The sequence below is a fragment of the Rhamphochromis longiceps genome, linkage group LG22 (assembly GCF_057381845.1).
Source record: "Rhamphochromis longiceps isolate RC_006_pf linkage group LG22, R_longiceps_female_GT1.1, whole genome shotgun sequence".
Classification (NCBI taxonomy): Eukaryota; Metazoa; Chordata; class Actinopteri; order Cichliformes; family Cichlidae; genus Rhamphochromis; species Rhamphochromis longiceps.
This window is the reverse complement of record NC_140577.1, coordinates 7,206,072-7,225,852: the sequence shown is the minus strand read 5'-3', so window position 1 is coordinate 7,225,852 and position 19,781 is coordinate 7,206,072. Positions and strand designations below refer to the sequence as shown.

The window sequence follows — 19,781 nt, the reverse complement described above, 5'->3', positions numbered from 1 at the left end:
CTGCTGTGTATTAGCAGTTCTAAAAGAGAAGTTTCACAGCATACAGACCAAAAAAAAACTTCCTCACAAGAACCCACCCAAATCTCTTCTTTTTTTTAACTTGTGGTAATTTACTTCCTGTTTTGGCGGGATAAAATGAAGTAATCTTCCATTTCAGCTCAGTGATGAATGTGCCATAAAACATCCAGTTTCACAGGAAGGTCACACACACACGTATATATATATATATATATATATATATACGTGTGTGTGTGTGTGTGTGTGTGTGTGTGTGTGTGTGTGTGTGTGTGTGTGTGTGTGTGTGTGTGACCTGTGAAGCTAGAGTGGCTATTTGTTGCACACATTTTGTCCTTCTTTTTTAAATTTTATTACAGACAGAAATTGTTTTGGAACATATAAAATTATTTGTTCTACATTTTGTTTTCATTTTGCTGATTCTGTCGCATGTTTTGTTTCCAATGCTCGTGTCTTAAATACACATTTTGTGTTACAGCCTTTTTTCAAAATGCATTAAATTCCTTTTCACATCAAAATTCTACACAATTTTATACAGTTGTCAGCCAGGCATCTAACTATGAAAGAATTACACTCCAAAAGACCCCGGGCTTCTGAAAAAACAACCTGGGCTTAAGCCCAGTAAGCCACCCCCCGCTCCACCACTACCTTGTTCGCTCTGACAGAGCTCCAGCATTAATCTGTGGATAGAGGAGAAACTTCCAAAAGGACAACCATTTCTAAACTTCACCATTCAGGCCTGTGTGGTAGAAGAAAGACAATTTTCATTAAAAGGCACATGACAGCCTGGCCGAAATCGCCCAAAAATAGTTGTGCCAAGATTGTGAAATAATTCTCAAAAAGAACTGAGGATGTATTTGCTTCCAAAGATGCTTTAACAAATTATTGAACAAAGGCTGAGAACACTTATACAAATGTTTTGTTGTTGTTTTTTTACTTTTTTTTTTTCAAGAATTTTAAGCAAAAGTTTCATATATGGCATAAGTTACAGCCTAGATCAGATGCAGAAGTATAATTCACGTGTTGAACGTTTTTTTGGCAGTTTTATTTATACAGCACCAAAAGTTGCACCAACTGTTGCCTAAATACACTTTATACTGTGAGGTAAAGACCCTGCAGAAACACAAAGAAAATCCCAAAAATCAGATGACCCTATATGAGCAAGCACTTGGTGTCAGTGGGAAGGAAAAACTCCCTCTTAACAGGAAGAATCCTTTAGCAGAACCAAGCCCATGAAGGGGCTGCCATCTGCCACGACTGGTTGGGGTGATCAGAGACACTCCTCATCTCTATGTGTTAGCCCTTTGACAGATTGCAACCTTTCCAGGGTGTACCCTGCTTCACACTATGTGGCAACTGGGATATGCCCCAGCAACACTGGATTGGCTAAGAAGAGGATGGTCGGATAAATTATGGAATAATATATTGATATATTAATTATTGTTGTTAAAAGTTTTAACAGTGAACATTTGTGTACATTTTATGTCAATTTAGTCACAAAAATCAGTCATTCAATTTTAAAATACCATTAAACAATACTATACTAATTATATATTTAAAAAAAAAACAATCCGCAAAACAAAAGGAAATGTTTAATTATGAAGGAAAAAACAAATAAATGTGTAACCTTTATTTTATGTGGCACTCTAGTGTTCATTCTGGTAAGTTTTTTTTTAATTCAACGTCAGTTTCAAGTAACTATCATACTTTTCTGTTGTTGTTTTTTCTGCTTTGTTTATTTGTTTTACAAATTGGCATTTTCTATTGAAGCCCTGTTCGTAAGTTACACAAGGTGTTTTACGAATTCTATCCAATCAGCTGGCACAGGTAGCGATAGACAGAGCCCTGAGCAAGTCATTCAGCTGTTCTGGTGATAGAGCAGTCTGACAGCCAATCAAGCGCACTAGTCTAAGGGGCGGGGTTTATGCATTGTAGCGGAAGAGAATGCGGCGGTCCTTCCTTTTCTAGCCAACTTGGCTGAAGTCTACCCAGGACTACACCGACGGACTTTATTAAAGTTTCTGCCGCGGTGCCCCCCCAGGTCCTGACATGGCCCCCAGCACGCAGCTGAAGGAGGCGATAGCCGATGTGCAGGACGGCATTCGTGCCATCCTTCTTGGACCTCCTGGAGCTGGGAAGGGGACTCAGGTGAGAGCAGAAATATCCAGACGAGCTAATGAGCTAGCATTAGCTGTTAGCGGCTAGCCTGAAATATAAGTAGTGTATTCTAGGCGCATGGTCGGCGCTAATGCTAGCCTGCCAGGCTTTAGAGCCAGCTGTCAGTCTCTTTATCTCTAGGTATATGTTCTAATCCTCTATGTAATAATAAAATTTACTCTCACAACGACCCCGTTAATGTCTGAGTTTCTGAGAAATTTCAATGCATTATCTGCTTTTAGCTTCACAGTGAAGTGCATACCGAAACCTCTACCAGCCAAATTTGTTACAGCTATTTTAATGTGTTTGTCTTTTTTTTTTTTCCTGTTGGTGCTATTTCGAAATAAGTTTAATACTGGACTCCTTCCAAAAGCAGTTTATACATTTGTTATTATAAATTGAGTATATTGTGCTGTTTACAGGCTACAGAAGCATAAAATTGTTTTAAGTTCACAACTGAAAAACTTTTTATATGATATATGAAGCAGCAGGAAAAGTACAAACCCATATTTATAAAAACCTGCTGATTCAGTTTAATACCTTGTTATTAAAATTAGTTTGCCTATTGTTTCTCCTTAAAAACCCGGAGCATCTGTGGTTTATTTTAAATAACGTGTTGTTGTTGACTGGTGAATTGTTCACAATAATGTTGAAAACAGTTCTTGATATTTACATGTAAATATTTTCTTTTGACTGTATTTATTGTTGTAAAATTGTGGTGAAAATAAATCATTTAGTTTCATATTCCTTAATTAAATGATCAATAAAAATATTTACCAGGTAAGACAGTTGCCTTTTTTATTTTTAACTTTATCATTCAGAATAGTACTTCATTTCTAATTTTTTCAGATTTTACTAATTCATCTTTACATATAAATACATCAATTGTAAATTAGAAACAATAGCCAACATTTAGTACTTGAGAAACCTCCCGGGAGCCTGCAACCAGAGCTGCAGCAGTCATACAGAAATACTAGTGTGGAGAAAACTCAGATGGAAGTCTGAGAAGACCAGTTGCATATCAGTGGGTTTTTCTTAGAATTATATTGTGCAAAACTGGAATTTCTTCAGCATTTCATTGGCATGTAAGGCTCCAGTGTCGCAGTTACATAACTCTGTAGGATTTCTGTTGCAGCTGTGTAGAGCGCTGAAACCCAGATGTCTGTCTCAGTGTGACCTTCGTCGTTGTGTCCTGCGGTTCACTGTGCAGTCCTCTCTGCTCAGGCACATGGACGTGTCTGATAGCACAGACACGTGCTGTCAGAATAGATCCATGTGTTTGCTCTCTGATTTGTTTAGTGTTGTCATTTGTTTTGAGTGCTTTGTTTACCCAAAAGCACTCTGTTGCAAACCCCGTTTTAGTATCACCGATATTGGAGTGATCAAATGTTTTAAATAAAGCTTCAGCGTCAATTTTATTTCTATAACACGTTTCGTTACATGTACACTCAGTGTGCTTACCAAAAGAGATTAAAGGTTCGCAATGCATTAAGAGAATTTAAAAAAACAACAACACAGAGTTAAAACACAGCGTTATGTGAAAATAAAAAGGAAAATGATTAATTATGTTGTGCACAAGCAGGAATGATAGTTGTTGGTTCTGGCTCATTTAAAAATGTAATTTTTTTTTTCTTCAGGATATGTCAAGATTCCCTCAATTATCAATTTTTACTAAATGAATAATCAATAGTATGAATCGGTCAGTGGTGAAAATAATTGTTAGCTGGAGATGTTGAAGTATTGGACATTGCTGGCATCTATGCAGCATATGCTCTACTGCAGTTGAGGCCTTGTCTAAATGAATTAAGCTCACCTTTGTTGGTTAAGGATCTTCACTCTGTTATGATTTTAATGAGCTTATATAAATTATAACCTTTGACTTCATTAGTTGCAACATATAAAGAGAATGTCTTCTAATCTTTAATCCTCAGATGAGTTGAAAAAGTGAAAGCTACGCCGTCTAGAAGGTCGAGAGCTCCACAGATCAGTCTGTGGTGCTGAAAACTTTCTTTTCAGAGCCTTATGCTCAGAAACCTACATCATGGTTTTATTTGTCAGTGGTGCAGGAAGTATTTGTTCATCAGTGTTTAGGTCAACAGCCAAATATTTCCTTCAGTTGGTGTTTGGTAGTGATGAATAGTAGTTCCATATTAAAAAACACTCTCTCCCCTGCAGGCCCCTCGGCTAGCAGAGAAATACTGCGTTTGCCACCTGGCTACTGGAGACATGCTGAGGGCCATGGTGGCTTCAGGCTCCGAGCTCGGCAAGAGGCTTAAGGAGACGATGGATTCTGGCAAACTGGTAACTGCTCTTCTATTCATGATCTCTCTATAAACTTTTCTTCCTGTCCCTTTGTCTCCTCTGAGGTTTTTATTGACTTTGCAGCTCGTCATCCCGAGTCTTTGATGACATCTCATGTTTTCCTTATATTACAATTACTTGCTTCCTTCCTTTTCTGCAGTGATGGTTCCAATAGAGTTGATTAAAACCACATAACTGTATCAACAATAATGCTAAAACAAAACTAATGGTGCGTTCACACCTAACGTGATAGACACGACCAGAACGTCAGGTATACATGTAAAGTCAATGGAGGAGCATGATTGTGACTGTGGGTCCTGCCGAAATTCAGAAGCAGATTTGCGTCGCGAAAAAGCAACTGACGCGTTTGAAGCGCGAATAAAAATATGCATGGCAGTTTGTGTGGTGCATTTTGTGCATTCGCGCGTATCGCGCTCAAGTTGGGAAGATCTGAACTCCAGTGTCAAGTCGCGCTGCGACAACCAATCAGGAACCTGGTGATGTGATTCTCTGACCTAGTTCAAAGGGGCAGGTCTAGCCAAAGCCCTTCATTCAATATGGAGGAAAGGCTCATCAACGCCGTAGCCAACCACCCGGAGCTGTATGACACCAGCTGCTTTCTCTACCGAGAATTGTAATATTATTTTGAAATTTTTGTAATGACTAATGTCTCGGTTCTACTACACAGCAAACTTGACAGACAACTTGACACATGTGGAATTTATTTCATATTATACTAAAGAAAAAATATACTACTATATAGGAACATAGTGAAGACCAATTATTTAAGAGAATAAAAAGGGGTTAGTTTATTTTGGAGGCAAGCTCCATTTATTAAGAACATTTTTAAAAGGCAGGATCGCTCTTTAGAGGTTTATGGGTGGCTCTTAAAAGAGTCGTTGTGGGGAAGTCGCTGGGACTTCAAATGAGAATATATCAGGTAGCGGGTATCAATAAAGGACTACCGTATAAAACACTCTGAAGCGCTCTGAAGGTGGGATTGAGCGCCTGTAGTTGGTGTCTAGACGGGCGACGCTTGGACCAATGCGGGACAGCAGATCCTCAAATTGGGCGAGGGAAAGACGGTGGTACCGCCGAAAGCGGCCGTCATCCAGGCGCAGCTCCGGGAGCAAATGGTGAAACTCACCAAACTGCTCACTCTTCTGGAGGACCTGATGGTCCCAGGTACGGCGAGGACGTCCTTTAAGCTGCTGCTCTGCTCTCCACAGTAAATAGAGAAGGGAGACTCTCTTCAAACGCTAGATTGACAGCTGCCATCTTCCAAACATACCGTCTGGCACTACTTCCTCCCACATTTCCGCTTCACGTGTGTAAAAAATTGCATATTTTGAAGTGTGACCAATTCGCATTGGTCACGCGTCGAGGTGCGAATGTGCACGCAACCAGCTAGGGGTGTCTGGCGCTTTTTGGTCGCGTGTATCACATTCGGTGTGAACACGCACCGTAAGAGAGGCATGAAGTGAAAAAGCATTTTTTAAATCCCCGGAAGTCTGCACGATGTGGACGGGCGGATGTCTGTTCCAGTTCAGTTTTTTATGCTCTTGCATGATCACTATCAAGACTACACTCCAATCCATGATCTGTATGTAGCATTCAAATCGAGTTGTATTAAATCAAGTTCGATGAACTTTATAATGACTACTTTAAAATTTGAGACTGGATCAGATTCACCTATAAAATCATGTTATACTTTTATGGTGGACATGCTCTGCTGACCTGACTTGTGTATATAACTGTTTACATATGAGAGGCACAAATTAATACAGAACAATGAACCCCAAGATTTTTATTTTTTTTGTTTTGAAGGGGGAAATGGTGTTGGGATGAGAATCTTGTTGATTTTTAAAGCCATTTTATTCTGTATCATAATAAATTGTTTGTGATTCTGTGGCCTCTTAAGTCTCTTTAATGTCAAAACTCACTTCTGTAACATTTCTAGGCGTCTGTGTGTTTTCCTCTATATTTGTGTCCAGCGCTGTACACATGTTTGTGCAGCTGCTGCAGAGCTCTTTGTTTCCATTTCATCTCCCAGCATGTAACCGAGGTTCCTGGTGTGATTTTCTGCCATCTGTTTGACTCTCACAGTTTGGTGCTGTTTGCTCATATTTGTGCACTTTAATATCAATTTCCTGTTGCTGTTTAAAAAGATTTTGTATTGACATGAAATAAATGTATAAGGCCAAAATATTGTTGCTTGATAAAGAGGAGTTTTTGTGTCCCTGCAGGTCAGTGATGAGATGGTCGTGGAGCTCATAGAGAAGAACCTTGAGTCGCCGGCCTGCAGGAACGGATTCCTGTTGGATGGATTCCCCCGAACGGTCAAACAAGCAGAGATGGTGAGGACTTAATTTATTAGTGTTTTTGGTGCGTTTTTAATGTTGATTTAATAATTCTTGAGCATCGTGCAGTTTGCTTTACTTTAAATACAGATTGGCTAATGAAGAGATTAAACAAACTAGTTTTAATGTTGATTCATGAGAACTGAGCATGCTGGTAGGTTTCTTTTTCAGCTTTTGGTGCTCACAACTTTTATACTTTTTTTTTTTTATTACAAGTGTGATCACCAGTTTAGCTCGCCGAGGTGAGCTGTGTTTTAGCTCAGTGAGATGAACAGCCGTTCTGAGAGCGGGAGGCCCTAGTTCGAATCCTACTCATGGCAACATTTTATTTTCAGTAGACCGTTCAACTTCTTCAACTCTTTTCATCAAAAATTTCAGCTTCTTCACTTCTTTTAGCACAAATTTCAGCTTATTCGCCTCTTTTCAGCAGACACTTCTGCTTCTTCTGCTGTTTTTAGCAGATTCCACTATACAGCATTCATACTGCATTTTCACAGGAAATGCAACTTTTTCTAGTGTCTACATTTCATTTTCTTTTTTCAGTTTCAACTTTCCTAACAAACTGATAACACACACAAACTCTAAAACTATTTTCTCAAATATATTAAACCTAGAACTCAGAATAACCAGGCTAAAATTAATGGATGCAAATAGTTTTAGGTGGCATAATTAATCTGTTTAAAAGGGTTTTGTGAACATTGTCCTTATCTACTTTAAGTTTCTTCAAACTTCACAGAGAAAAACAAAGCTTTTATTAAAGTTTAATTACATAAACCTGAAAACAGTAGTGTTATACAGTCGGTTGTCAAAAAAGTCAGTTTGTACTTTACAGCAGATTTGTTATGTTTGACTTCCTGTGTTTGTCTCTTCAAGCTGGACGACTTGTTGGACAAGAGAGACGAGAAGCTGGACTCTGTGATCGAGTTCTCCGTCGATGATTCTCTGCTGGTTCGCAGGATCTGTGGCAGGTGGGAGTCAGTATGGTAAATGGTAAATGGCCTGTATTTGTATAGCGCTTTACTAGTCCCTAAGGACCCCAAAGCGCTTTACATATCCAGTCATCCACCCATTCACACACACATTCACACACTGGTGATGGCAAGCTACATTGTAGCCACAGCCACCCTGGGGCGCACTGACAGAGGCTGTAAAATAAATCACTGTATTCACATTACACTCACACCTAAGATGTAATATAAACAGCTTTTCAGAGATTCTTTTAGGAATCTTCTACATGTAGTAAGATGACTAGAAAAGTCTCACCATTGGCTCGTCAGTGCCCGGGGCGCACTGACAGAAATATGACAGAAAATGATTTATTCAAGACCAGAGAAAGAGTGTGGTTTATTTCTCAGGTGGGTAGCAAGTGGACAATAAGGGCAAGTTGGTGATTTTCCTTCGAGTGAGCAGCTCCTCATTCTGTCAGCGTGTTAAACCTACTCAGGTAGAGTAGATTGATTCATGCGGACGGGAGGTTCTGGGACAGTGAGATGATGTTAAGGAGAAATGGAGCATGAACGCACATGATTAGCAAAAAGTAGCCTGTAGGCGATTGAGCATCTGCAGCAAGAAGGTTTGCAGATTCAATTCTTGGAGAAGTCGACGTGTCCGTCCCTGATGGGACATGTTGAATACCACAGCTGCTCAGTGCCTGGCTGATACTCTAAAGAGCTTAGAAAGAAAGCCTGATAATGACTTATGCCTTTTTTTTTTTTTTTTTTTTTACACTTTGACCCATGTGATGAGCCACATGATCAATAGTGGGTCAACAACTAGATTTTAAATGCTTTGTACTCTCCACCATTTTGGTTTTAGAACGAAAGAACGTTCTCAACTGAGACGTAAAACGTCCGAGAAGTCCAGTCACCTTCTTTCCTTCTTTAGGTTCTATGATCTGGTTCCAGATTTTAACTCTAAAGAGACACGTGTGCAGAGAAAAAAACATGATACTCTAATATCTGAATAACTTTGATCTAATTCATGGCTCTCAAGCAGCCACAATTAAGATTTTCAATGTAAACACAGCTACTATTTACCAGGTGATGAGCCCACAGAGTAGTCTCTTGATTTTGTTGATTCCCTAACCGCTAATAAGCCTGTGTCTAAACAGAAAATAGGATTGGCAATAGGGCTGTTCGATATAACATATATATCGGATGACGATTTAAAAACGTCTATCGTTTCATTTTACGCTATCGTTTGTTTTGTGATGTCGCAAAATAAACTGTTTACGGCAATATTTTCTCATCGTTTTGATGGTCACTGTAGTGGCTATATTAATTTCTTAAAGTTCTCTCCTTCTCTTATATAGCGCTTATATAACCACACTACAGACGGACAAGCGCTTGTTTTTATGCCTTGTCGTTAGCAACAACAACGGTAAAACCACCGCGTGTCCGCTTGTGTATTTTCCACATAAACCTTTCACAATAAAGCTCAAGATCCTGTTGAGACTTTTCAAAATAAACAGAATCACGTGAAAGATGCAGAGTATTTACGGATGAGAAGCAAAAAAGAGCCGCCAGGTGCTAAAAAATAAACCTTAGACTCAAACGTTAGAACAGGCTTTTCCCCGCAGCACGCTGTGTAATAAATACAAAGAAAACGTCGGCCGTTACAACTTATGTCTAAAAATGTATAGTTTCATACATCAGTTAAAACACTCGACTCCAGGTACACGACACGCAGCTGGAAACACTTCACACAAGTCGAGCTGCCCGAGATTCACAGAATTTACAGAAAATGTTACATTTTTGTGATTTATATCGTTATCGGACGATAGATGTCTTATATCGGGATATGAGATTTTGGTCATATCGCACAGCCCTAGTTGGCAACTAGGTGATGAACACACAGCATTTTGCAGCTGAAGAGGCAGATATTGTAATCATAGGAAGAAGCTAACAAAAGAATGGATTTTAATGCTTGCATTCACAGAGTGGCCACGTCATTCAAAATGTCAGTCTGCATCTGCTGAATGTGTAATAGGGCATCCATAGTCAGTATATCAGCTCCAATAAGTGTCCGCACATGGTTTAGGAACTGAATATCAGTAGAACAAATTATATTCAAAGTGATAACATTTCATTTTAAAGTTTTATCATTTTTTTGTGAAGCACTTTGTGATGTTCATATTAATGTGCTGTGAATTTTACCTTTTGTATTTCTGTAACTATAAATGAAAGTTTACTAAAGTAACATCTTTAATGTGGATTATGTAGTAATTTGGTAATCAGCCATGCACTCATGGGTTTGTCAGTTAGCTATATTCAGAATGCTAGTCTGCTGAAAGCTGCAATGTCTGATTGATGAACTTTGGTGGCGTGTCACCTATGTATGTCGCCAACACCACAGGGTTGTGCGGTTACACGTAACTCCTGTGGTGTTGCTGTATAACTTTGAACCTCGGTGACCTTCACATCTAAGTAAACTGGAAATGCATGCGAGTAATGGAGTTTATTCTGGTACATTTCAAAACAATGCATCAGTTATTCTGAATTCTGATTCATCATTATTCATTCCTCGTTCTATCCCTATTACATTGCCATACATACTGTTACAAGATTTGCATTCAGCTTTTGTTGAGAAAGTCAGCACTGGTGAACTGAAACAGAAATGTGTTACTTTCTGGTCTGACCTAATGTTTGCATAAGCTGTACATGTTGAAATGAGAGAGAACTGGAAAATAAGTTATAATTGTTACTTCTTGTTTTCTTTGGTGTGTTTCTCTCCTTTTACTTTTGTTCTTATGCAGTACATTAATACGTCTAATGATCTACAAAACAAGTCTCAGAACACTCAGTATGAGACTCTGAGCCCTGAATTGAAGCTGACCCACACGCAGACGTCTCTTCAGACATTCATCGGTGTCCCCTTTCTTCACTATACCCACTCCACATTATTCACACGTCACGCTGAGTAGAAAGCATATCTAGTTTACAGAGAGTCATCTTTCTGTCTGTGGGGGTCCTTTTTGAAGAGACTGCTGCCTTTTCAAGCCCAAGTAGGACAAGGGCATCATGTGGGATGGAAAAAAAGGACAGTTAAGTAGTTAATGAGTCACCGTGGTTGTCAAACCTCCTTCGCTCTTGCTCTGATTTCTTTAACGTCCTTGTCCTGTGCTCTGCTTCCGCTTACCATCTTCCCTCTGTTTCCCCAGACTAATTCATCAGCCGAGCGGCCGCTCCTACCACGAGGAGTTCAACCCCCCCAAAGAGTCCATGAAGGATGACGTAAGTACTTTCCACCCACTTAGAAACCATTTCTGGCTAAACTGCCACCCACCGAAAATGACTGCCAGCCTGGAAACCAGCAGAAAGATTTAGATCAGTGTTTCCATGCATTTTAGATTATTCAGTACATTTTCTCAATTAAATAGAGCCACTAATCTGCTCTTAAAGAACAAAATGTATCACAAACGAGTGGAGCAAACAAATCAACTGGAACAAATGTTGATGTTATGCAAGGATGGCAAGAATAAACACAAAATGCTGTTTTTAAATGATGATTTCATTTATTACCTGAAAAAAGCTATCCAAACCTACCTGACCCTGTGTGGAAAAGTAAATGACGCCCCCCAAAATCATGAATTAACTGTGATAAACCAGATTTTTCTTCAACCTCTCTGATAAAGCAAAGTAGGCTAAAAGATTGCATCATGATCACAAGCAACACGTCTTGCCTAAAGATGTGTCTAAAGAAACAACCGAGAAACAAAGTCTGTGTCTGGAAGGTGTTACAAAACTATTTCTAAGGCTTTGGGAATCCAGCAAACCACAGTGAGAGCCATTATCCGAAAGTGGAGCAAATTTGGAACAGTGGTGCACCAACATAGCGATTTAACAATAAGAAAGAGAATGGGCAAAAGTGGCATCCACGGGAGATGAACAAAAAAGGCTCGTCTGATATTTAGCAAATGTATCTTGATGATCCCCAAGACTTTAGAGAAAATATCCTGTGGCCTGATGAGACAAAAGTCAAACTTTGTAAAGGTTTGAATCCTGTTACATGTGAAGTAAAATGGACATGGCATTTTATTATTATTTTTTTAACCATTCCAGCAGACAAACATGATGTAGTGTGATGGTCTGCTTTCATGCTTCAGGCTCTGGATGACTTGTAACTGATAGAAACATGAATTCTGCTCCTGACCAGAAAATCCTGGAATGTCAAGCCATCATTTTGTGCCCTGGGTTACTTGAGTTAAGCAGGAGGACTATGATCTGAAACACACCAACAAGTCCTCCTCTTATTGGCTCAAAAATTTAAAAAAATGTTTTGCAGTGGCCTGATCAAAGTCCGGACATAAACCTGATTGAGATGTTTTGGCAGGACCATAAACAGGCCGTTCATTCTTGTACTCTCCAATGTGGCAACAATAAGAGTGCGTCAATATCCTCCACAGCGATGTGAAAGACTGATTGCGAGTTATACAAACACTTAAATCCAGTTCTTGCTGCTGCTGATGGCACAACCAGTCATTAGGTTTAGGGGGCAAATACTTTTCACTGGCTGTTACTCAGTATTGGGTTGAATACTTCACTCCTTCATTTTATTTTCTGCATGTGGGAACTTGTCTGCTGGCAGCAACTGAATAAAATTTGTGTGGCGACGGCGAGAAGTTTCTTGTCTGCGCTATTGCAACAGGAGATTATGACACATGTACTAAATAAAAGACCAAAGGTCATGTATTAGGCCATCTACTAACTTGATTTTTAAAAATGCTAACAAGTTGTTTCAGCCTGGCAGATGGCAAAAGTTCATTTTATGATGATTAAAAACACATTTCACGCACAAATGCGCCTACCAAAAAAGACCTGAAGTTCATTTGCTGTTTTAATGAGTTTGGAAAAAGGTCAGTGTGAAGCTTTCTAGAAACATGACGGTAGAAATTGTGATTATAACTAATAATAATGGTTTAAACAAAGAGTTTCATTTCTTTAATTATATTAATAGTGTGAGATGGTGGTGTGCTTCAAAGTAGAGTTCAACCAGTGTGTGAGTAGACGAAGACATGGCGTTGACCATGTCTGGGTTTATCATACAGAGACCGCTCGGGTAGCTTAACACCTCCCCAAGTCTCTTTGCTGACTTATATTTAGCTCATCTATGTTAAGGACTGATGAGCTTATAAAATGAGCTATCTGTCATCCACCCACGCGTCACAAGAACCAGTACTCCTGCAGTGTTTGTCAGAATTTAATCAAACTTGATGAACAGTTAGCAGGTCTTCACCGATACCCAAAAGCTGAGTCGCTGCCTGCCAGCCAGTGTGTCCTTTCTCACGTTTTCCTTAAACACTTTTCCACTCTTTACGTCTCCATTGTGGTAGTCCATGATATCAGTTGGCTGCTTTACAAAGAGTTTCTGATTCAACAGTCCACCGTTCTCAGATTCCACCTGCACTTTAGCTGTGACTGTAATTGTTTGTCTGCTCTTCAGCAGACTGGAGGGCTTCTTTAATCAGAATGTGCTGCAGGTGGAAAACAAGTTCAGGTGGCTGTAGGGCAGAACAAGGACTACCAAATTACAAACACTACCTGTGTTTATGTGCATGGAGGGTTTAAGGTTTGTGGTTCGATACCTGGCTGCTTCAGTCTGCATGCCAAAAGTGGGACATGACTGCTGCTGCACCTTGGAGTTGTTTCGGCTTGTCGTTCAACTCCCAGCTTTTGTAATCAGGTGCTGACAGCAGGCACGAGTCTGAGTCTGCAAGCAGGTCTGTCTCTGCAAGTGTTTGTTGTCGTACATCAGTGCCAGAGCACAGGGACTCACAGCCAGCACAGGGGGAGATTAATGCGATAGCTTAAAGGAGAGATTCTGCAGAAAAACATCAGATCCTAAGTCGGTGCTTTGATTCCTGTTTCTGCTGTATTTCTTTTTTCTTTTTAAAAAAATTAGTTTGAGGAACAACAGCTTTTGTAGTTATGGCAACGTGGTAGAAACCTCACTGCGAATGATCATGTAGCTATGTTGACATCCCAGTGCACAAAAGCAATGTTTAATGGTCAATGAGTGACCAGGGCTTAATGCCAGTCCTATTTGTGCATGCACATGCATTGCCTTTAACTATATTGACACAAAAAAACAATTTGGATTGAAAACTCATTGGTGCTGTGCCTTTTATGGTTAATTGAAAGATGTTTGGTGAAACACTATATTTAGTATTGAAACGGAAACAACAAATCAAGTGTTCACAAGGTGGTGGTGGTGGTGGTGGGGGGGGGGGGTTTCTCCCCTGATGAAATATTGTACCAAGCACAAATTGAGAAAACTTTCGCTTTGAAAACTGTCGAATGCTATCTGCTCAGTTTCCGATGCAACAGTTCATTTGTACAATTTGCAGTTAAATACAGGACATTTTATATTAAATCAGATATTACTTTTTTTAATTACATTCCAATTACATTTTATTTGTATAGCACCAAATCACAACATGTGCATCAACTCACTTTATGTTGGAAGGTAAAGACTGTACAATAAAATAGACTGAAACAATAATATAACTCATAAAGTAAAATTGTATGCACTTTGGATTAGTCATGTGATATTTACATTTTTTTTTTTTTAATCAGTTCTTGCACAACCGATCGTGTTGTCGGGCATTTCTACTTTTAACGTGCTTTACATTTTGTATGCAATTTTTTATTTTTAAATAAAGCAAAAATTTTTGCGAACTCAGAAGAACACAGTTTCTGATTCGTCTTATGTGTTTTCTTTTTTTTTACTCTGCACTCAGGTGACGGGTGAGCCCCTGATCCGCCGCAGCGATGACAACGAGAACACCCTGCGCTCGCGCCTGGAAGCCTACCACCGGCAGACGTCCCCTCTGGTGCAGTACTACAGTGCCAGGGGTCTGCACACGGCTGTCGACGCTGCCCAGAACCCAAACGTAGTCTTCGCCTCCATCGTAGCCGCGTTCTCCGCCGCCACGGAAATGCCCGCTCGTGCCACAGCCTGTAAAGACCAAGTGTTCTTCATTTAAAGTTTTCCTTCTTTGCCGCATTGCCCTTCACCTGACTGTTTTCATGTTTTGGTTTTGTTTTCTTTCCCCCCGCGTGGTGGAGATTATACAAGAGTGGATCGAGTGTCAGAGTGGCAACAAAATGTAACTTTGAAGTGTAAACGGGGAAGATGGAGACTCTGTGTGCCGTCACGGCTCAAGAAATTCAGCAGCAATGCATCATCAATGTTACAGGAACAGAGTGGATGTAGAATCGTTTTCGTTACTCTTCATCACAGAAGAAGCCAAAATAGAGCTCATCGATTAGCACCACACTGCTGCTTTTCACCGTAGAGATGTGAGAAGGTTTTGACATTTAAGCAGTGCAGAACGCCGTGCATGTTTGTATAGATGCTCCTCACCAGAGCGCATTTTGAAAATATTGACATTTGTTGCATATTGTTTGCCTTTGCTGGACAGGTTTGCTCTTGTTTAATCAATGGCTTTGCCTTTTTTTCTTCACCTTTTCTCCTAATGTTAGATTAGATCTTCTGTTTTTCCAAACCAGCTGTACTTGCTGCTCCTTCTTGTCCCTGAATGCATCTGAAGTGCAAGAAAAAGCAATGATGTCAGTGGTCTGCAGACTGAACCTCTGCAGCAGGGTGCAGGGGGAAAGTTGAGGCACAGTAATGTTTGTGGCAACAGCCTCAGGTGTGTTCTGAAAACAGGAGGGTGAGTTCTTGGCCACAGATTGGCCCCGTGGCCAATGACGCACTCAAGTAGACAATTACTAACTGTGAAAACACCAGCATGTTAGCTGAACCAGTCACAAATCTGCTCAGTCTGACACACACGGACTTAAAATGTTTTTAAACAGAGTCAGCAGATCAAGACTGGAACATCAGTTTGCTCTCATATTAGTGGTATTGCTTTCAGTGCTTAAAGGAAAAAAATGGCTTGTATCTTCACACTTTGACCGCCTCAGTTACTGATAAAGATCCTTAATGCACTTCTGTTTTCTATGCAGAAGACATTGTGCTTTACCTAAGGCTACGTCCACACCATCGTTTTCTCTCAGTTTTGGCCTCCCATCCGCACATTACTGCCCGCGGTGGGTGTGGTGCAGCACGCAGGCAGAGAGAAAAGCTCAAAAGTATGATTGCACGTCACTAGAGGTGATATTGGAAAGTACTTGTCACCACAAGTCTTTTGCCTTTAAAGGCAAAAACATGAGCAGCCTATCAAAATGTTTAGTAGAAGTCCATCACACACGGAGAAATGCACAGTTTTCGTTTTGTATTTCATTTGGAATTGCTCCAGGTGTGTTATACCAGCAGCCTGAGGCACACATACCACTAACTAAATGATCAGTTATCTAATATATAAATGTGATTACTGATTAAAAGCCTTAAAGGTCTTAAAGGTGTGTACATTATTAAACTCTTGAGATGCTGAAACCATCATCTGATCTGCAGCTCAGAAATTACCATTATCAGTTTTGGATCATTTGGTGGTTGGAAGTAATGATAAAAATACTGGATTGATGAGCAGTAGTCCTAAGATTTGTAGTTATGCCTATCCCTCTTAAAGATAGAGGCCTGGAGGAATGCAACTATCAGGCAGGGTCTAGAGCACATGTGTCGAACTCCAGGCCTCAAGGGCCGGTGTCCTGCAGGTTTTAGATGTGTCGTTGATCCAACACAGCTGATTTAAATGGCTAAATGACCTCCTCAACATGTCTTGAAGTTCTGCAGAGGCCTGGTAATGAGCTAATCATTTTATTCAGGTGTGTTGATCCAGGGTGAGATCTAAAACCTGCAGGACACCGGCCATTGAGGCCTGGAGTCCGACACCCCTGGTCTAGAGAAATTGCACTGACATCACTTTGTGTGACGTCACAAGGATCAGACATGAGCTGAAGGACGATTGCAAAAACCTTAACAGTAGATACTACAAGGAAATGTTTTAAGTTCAGTCTTTTTTGTTTCTGCAGCTCCCAAAAGGTGTATTTTATATTTAACCTTTTGTTTTTGTTTTGATGGTGGCTGTTTCAGATCAAACAGTTGTGATCTGAAAGGAAAACCAGTAAAAGAAACGAACGCCTTCACACTAAATAGAGACTTCCAAAGAATACTGTTTAATCTCGTTTCATCTCATCTTGTTTCTGTAGTTTCCACTTATTTTTATGTTCGCTGAAGCAGTTTTAGCTGTAAAACATTTTTTTTTTTTTTTCTAAAAATGTTCTTCTACAAACAACAAAGCCTTTAGGTTTTCCTGTTGTATCCTCTTTGTGCGTTCAGAATCAGAATACTTTATTGATCCCTGGGGGAAATTATTTTTTGTTACAGTGCTCCATTTTAAACCAACATTAAGACAAGACAGACAATACACTAACTAAGAATAGTACAATATATACACATACATACATACATACGTCACTCATAAATAAATAGTTGGAAAAGAAACATGTGTAGTTGTAGCAGCAAACAGTGTGTTAAGTGGATGCGTTCATCCTTCACTCCTCTGTTCCTCCTTGACCTTTGGAGCCGCCTCCTTCCTCTGTAGTCACCTGGTGTTCAGTAGGAGCTTCTTGCATGCAGACTGTGTTACCTTCCTCTTTCCCTTGAATGCTGATGCATTTTTAGTCTCTCCCGGCTGTTGTGATGAAAAACGACAACAGATGTTCGGCGCTCCCGGGAGGCAGATTTCAGACTGTTACTCAACACAATGAGACTATTTCATGCTAAATTTACCTTAATATTCCATGCCGTGCTTTGTGATGCCTCCAATGCGTTTTGTCACTCTTTGAAAGCTGTAAATGTACACGTGCTATAGTTTAATCTGATTCGAAGTCTGGATGTTTTTGTCCACCTTAAATGCATTTTTTTATGGGCTTGTGAGATAGGCAGGTACATTTTGTTTGACCGAGGAAGCTTTGTTTTTGAAGTCATGCCTGGTTACGTTTTCTCTAGAAATTCACTCAAAACTTTTCTTTCCTTCTCCCCCTTGTCTTCCAGCTGGTTGAGTTCAGAGCTGCGTCATGCCCACCGAGGCGAAGGACTGGAGCTGGCAAACAGCTCAGGTGGGCAGAAAAACGGAGGGGAGGGGCAGGCAATAAGAGGGGACTCCTTAGACTGAATAAGTTAAGGTTGTTTTGGGGTTTTTGTTGCACATTTCTATTTCAAGTAGATCATGACAGGAATAAACGAAGCCATCTTGTTGTCACAATCCTCATGTTTTCCCTTCTAATAAATTTCCTGCTTTTCTACAATCATCAAATGTTGTGCATTTTGTTTTTCACTCCAGTCTCAAATTCACTTGGCCTTTAATCCGAGAAATAAAATCATAAAATATCGTGTATGAGTACCGTGACATTTCATGCACATTTTCTATCGAGTGTCCGCACATTTGTTGCTTGTCGTTTGACATATCATAACCTGAAGTGACACATAAAAAGGTTAGGGTTAAAGTCAGGCTATCAGTAATGGTGTGCAGTGAGGAATGAAGTGACTTCCTATTTAACAGTTCCACATATCACACACTGATGTCTGAAGGATCGAGGATCTATATGAATGATGAGAAATACACTAAATTGGACTTGCTCATAAGATGTTTTCAATTTATCTCAGAAGTTCAGAAATTGAAAACAACATATAGAAAATAGCCTAAAGGTAGTTCAGTAAAATAAATACAGGATGACAAAATTGCTCAATACAGTAAAAGGACCTCAGTTAAACAGAGGAAAAGCTTGTTTGTTTTTAAAGCGGCGCAATGACCACAAGTCAAAGTAAAATAAATTTAAATACTGCATAAAATGGCTTATTTTTATTAAAAGAAATACAAATCTGGTAAGAATCGGTGAGTTTGTGCGTAAAAGTGATTGACAGAAACACTTATAATAATCCAAATATGATGAAATCAAGGCATAAATAATCACCCCCCACAGTTCAGAGCACAGCACAGTGGAACTCAGCTTGGTGAGAGGAGCCAGAGTTTCCATGACCATAGGCGCAAATCTGTCAGGGACACATCAAAGACGTCTCCTCATTAGGTTGGATGAAACTTACCATCCAACCTTTAATAGAGCTAAAGTATGTGTGCAACATCTGCTGCTTGAAAACATCTTGGAGCTTAAGAGTGATATATATCTGAATGTCATCTGCATAGCAGTGTTGGAAATTTTGATAAATGCTCAAAATGTGCTGAAGAGGAAACGATAAAGGTCCCAAAACAGGACAAAGGTGCAAGTACAAGGTCAAAAGAGCACGAGGATGTTTTTATTGAATGAGTGATTTTTACCAACTTTCTAAAACAACAGACAAAGCAAACAGACACCAAAGATGGTGAAGGAGAATTTATATTTTTCACATTACTGTTTCTGTTTGTTATTGAAAAAATTACGAACGTAAGCATGCGGGTTAGGAATAATAATATCACTAACCGTGTTGAATAACCTTTCAGGTTTGCCTCTTACCTTTGAAATCTGGTTTGAAACATCGGCCTCACATCTCTCACTAAAAAAAGACTAACAGATCTTTTAGAGCAACACGTTAGCAAGAAAGTGAACTTGTGAACGAGTCGATCTCCACGAGCAAGAATGCTTTCATCATAAAACTGTCAATTATCCAAGAGAAAGATTATAAAACAGGAACTAGCATTATCTAAAATGGAAAGATAATGATTATTAACCTCTTAAGCACCCATGCACCCAAAGATGGGTGCAAAAGGGAGGAGATCATGAAACCACTGGGGCCTTAACAGGTTAAAAGATTTGTTTAGGGATTGTAATCACTGTAAGGTGTTTGCTTGCAGCCAGAAGGGTTTGTCTGAATCCCTGAACTCTACTCGAGGTGCTGAGCGAGCACTGCCTTAACATGTTGATCCGCTGAGTCATTGCATATTATTTCACTGTGGTTTTCTTAAGAATGAAAACATTCAGTGGCCTTTCGTGCCCTGTAGATGGGGGCTTTTTCATTCTGGAAAAGATTGCTTAAGATGGAGATTGA

The 19,781-nt window shown here is 39.8% G+C and overlaps 1 protein-coding gene across 2 annotated transcripts; it reads left to right on the top strand.

Moving 5' to 3' along the window:
- Positions 1 to 1,969: 1,969 nt before the first annotated feature.
- Positions 1,970 to 18,054, top strand: ak2 (adenylate kinase 2). 2 transcript variants are annotated; one of them, XM_085395581.1, is made up of 7 exons: positions 1,970 to 2,163; positions 4,348 to 4,473; positions 6,720 to 6,830; positions 7,707 to 7,801; positions 10,993 to 11,065; positions 14,572 to 14,791; positions 17,793 to 18,054. In XM_085395581.1, the coding sequence occupies exons 1-7, from the start codon at positions 2,065 to 2,067 to the stop codon at positions 17,798 to 17,800; spliced, it is 732 nt and encodes a 243-aa protein (XP_085251707.1). In that variant the 5' UTR covers positions 1,970 to 2,064; the 3' UTR covers positions 17,801 to 18,054. The 2 variants fall into 2 exon arrangements, with proteins under 2 accessions (XP_085251707.1, XP_085251706.1); XM_085395580.1 differs by lacking the exon at positions 17,793 to 18,054 and having other exon boundaries at positions 14,572 to 15,069.
- The last annotated feature ends 1,727 nt before the right edge of the window (positions 18,055 to 19,781 follow it).

Excerpts from the sequence above, each read along its gene's own strand:
- ak2 (XM_085395580.1), top strand. The coding sequence starts at position 2,065 with ATGGCCCCCAGCACGCAGCTGAAGGAGGCGATAGCCGATGTGCAGGAC. Across the intron at positions 4,474-6,719 it reads CGATGGATTCTGGCAAACTG|GTCAGTGATGAGATGGTCGT; the intron begins GTAACTGCTCTT and ends GTGTCCCTGCAG. Across the intron at positions 11,066-14,571 it reads AAGAGTCCATGAAGGATGAC|GTGACGGGTGAGCCCCTGAT; the intron begins GTAAGTACTTTC and ends CTCTGCACTCAG.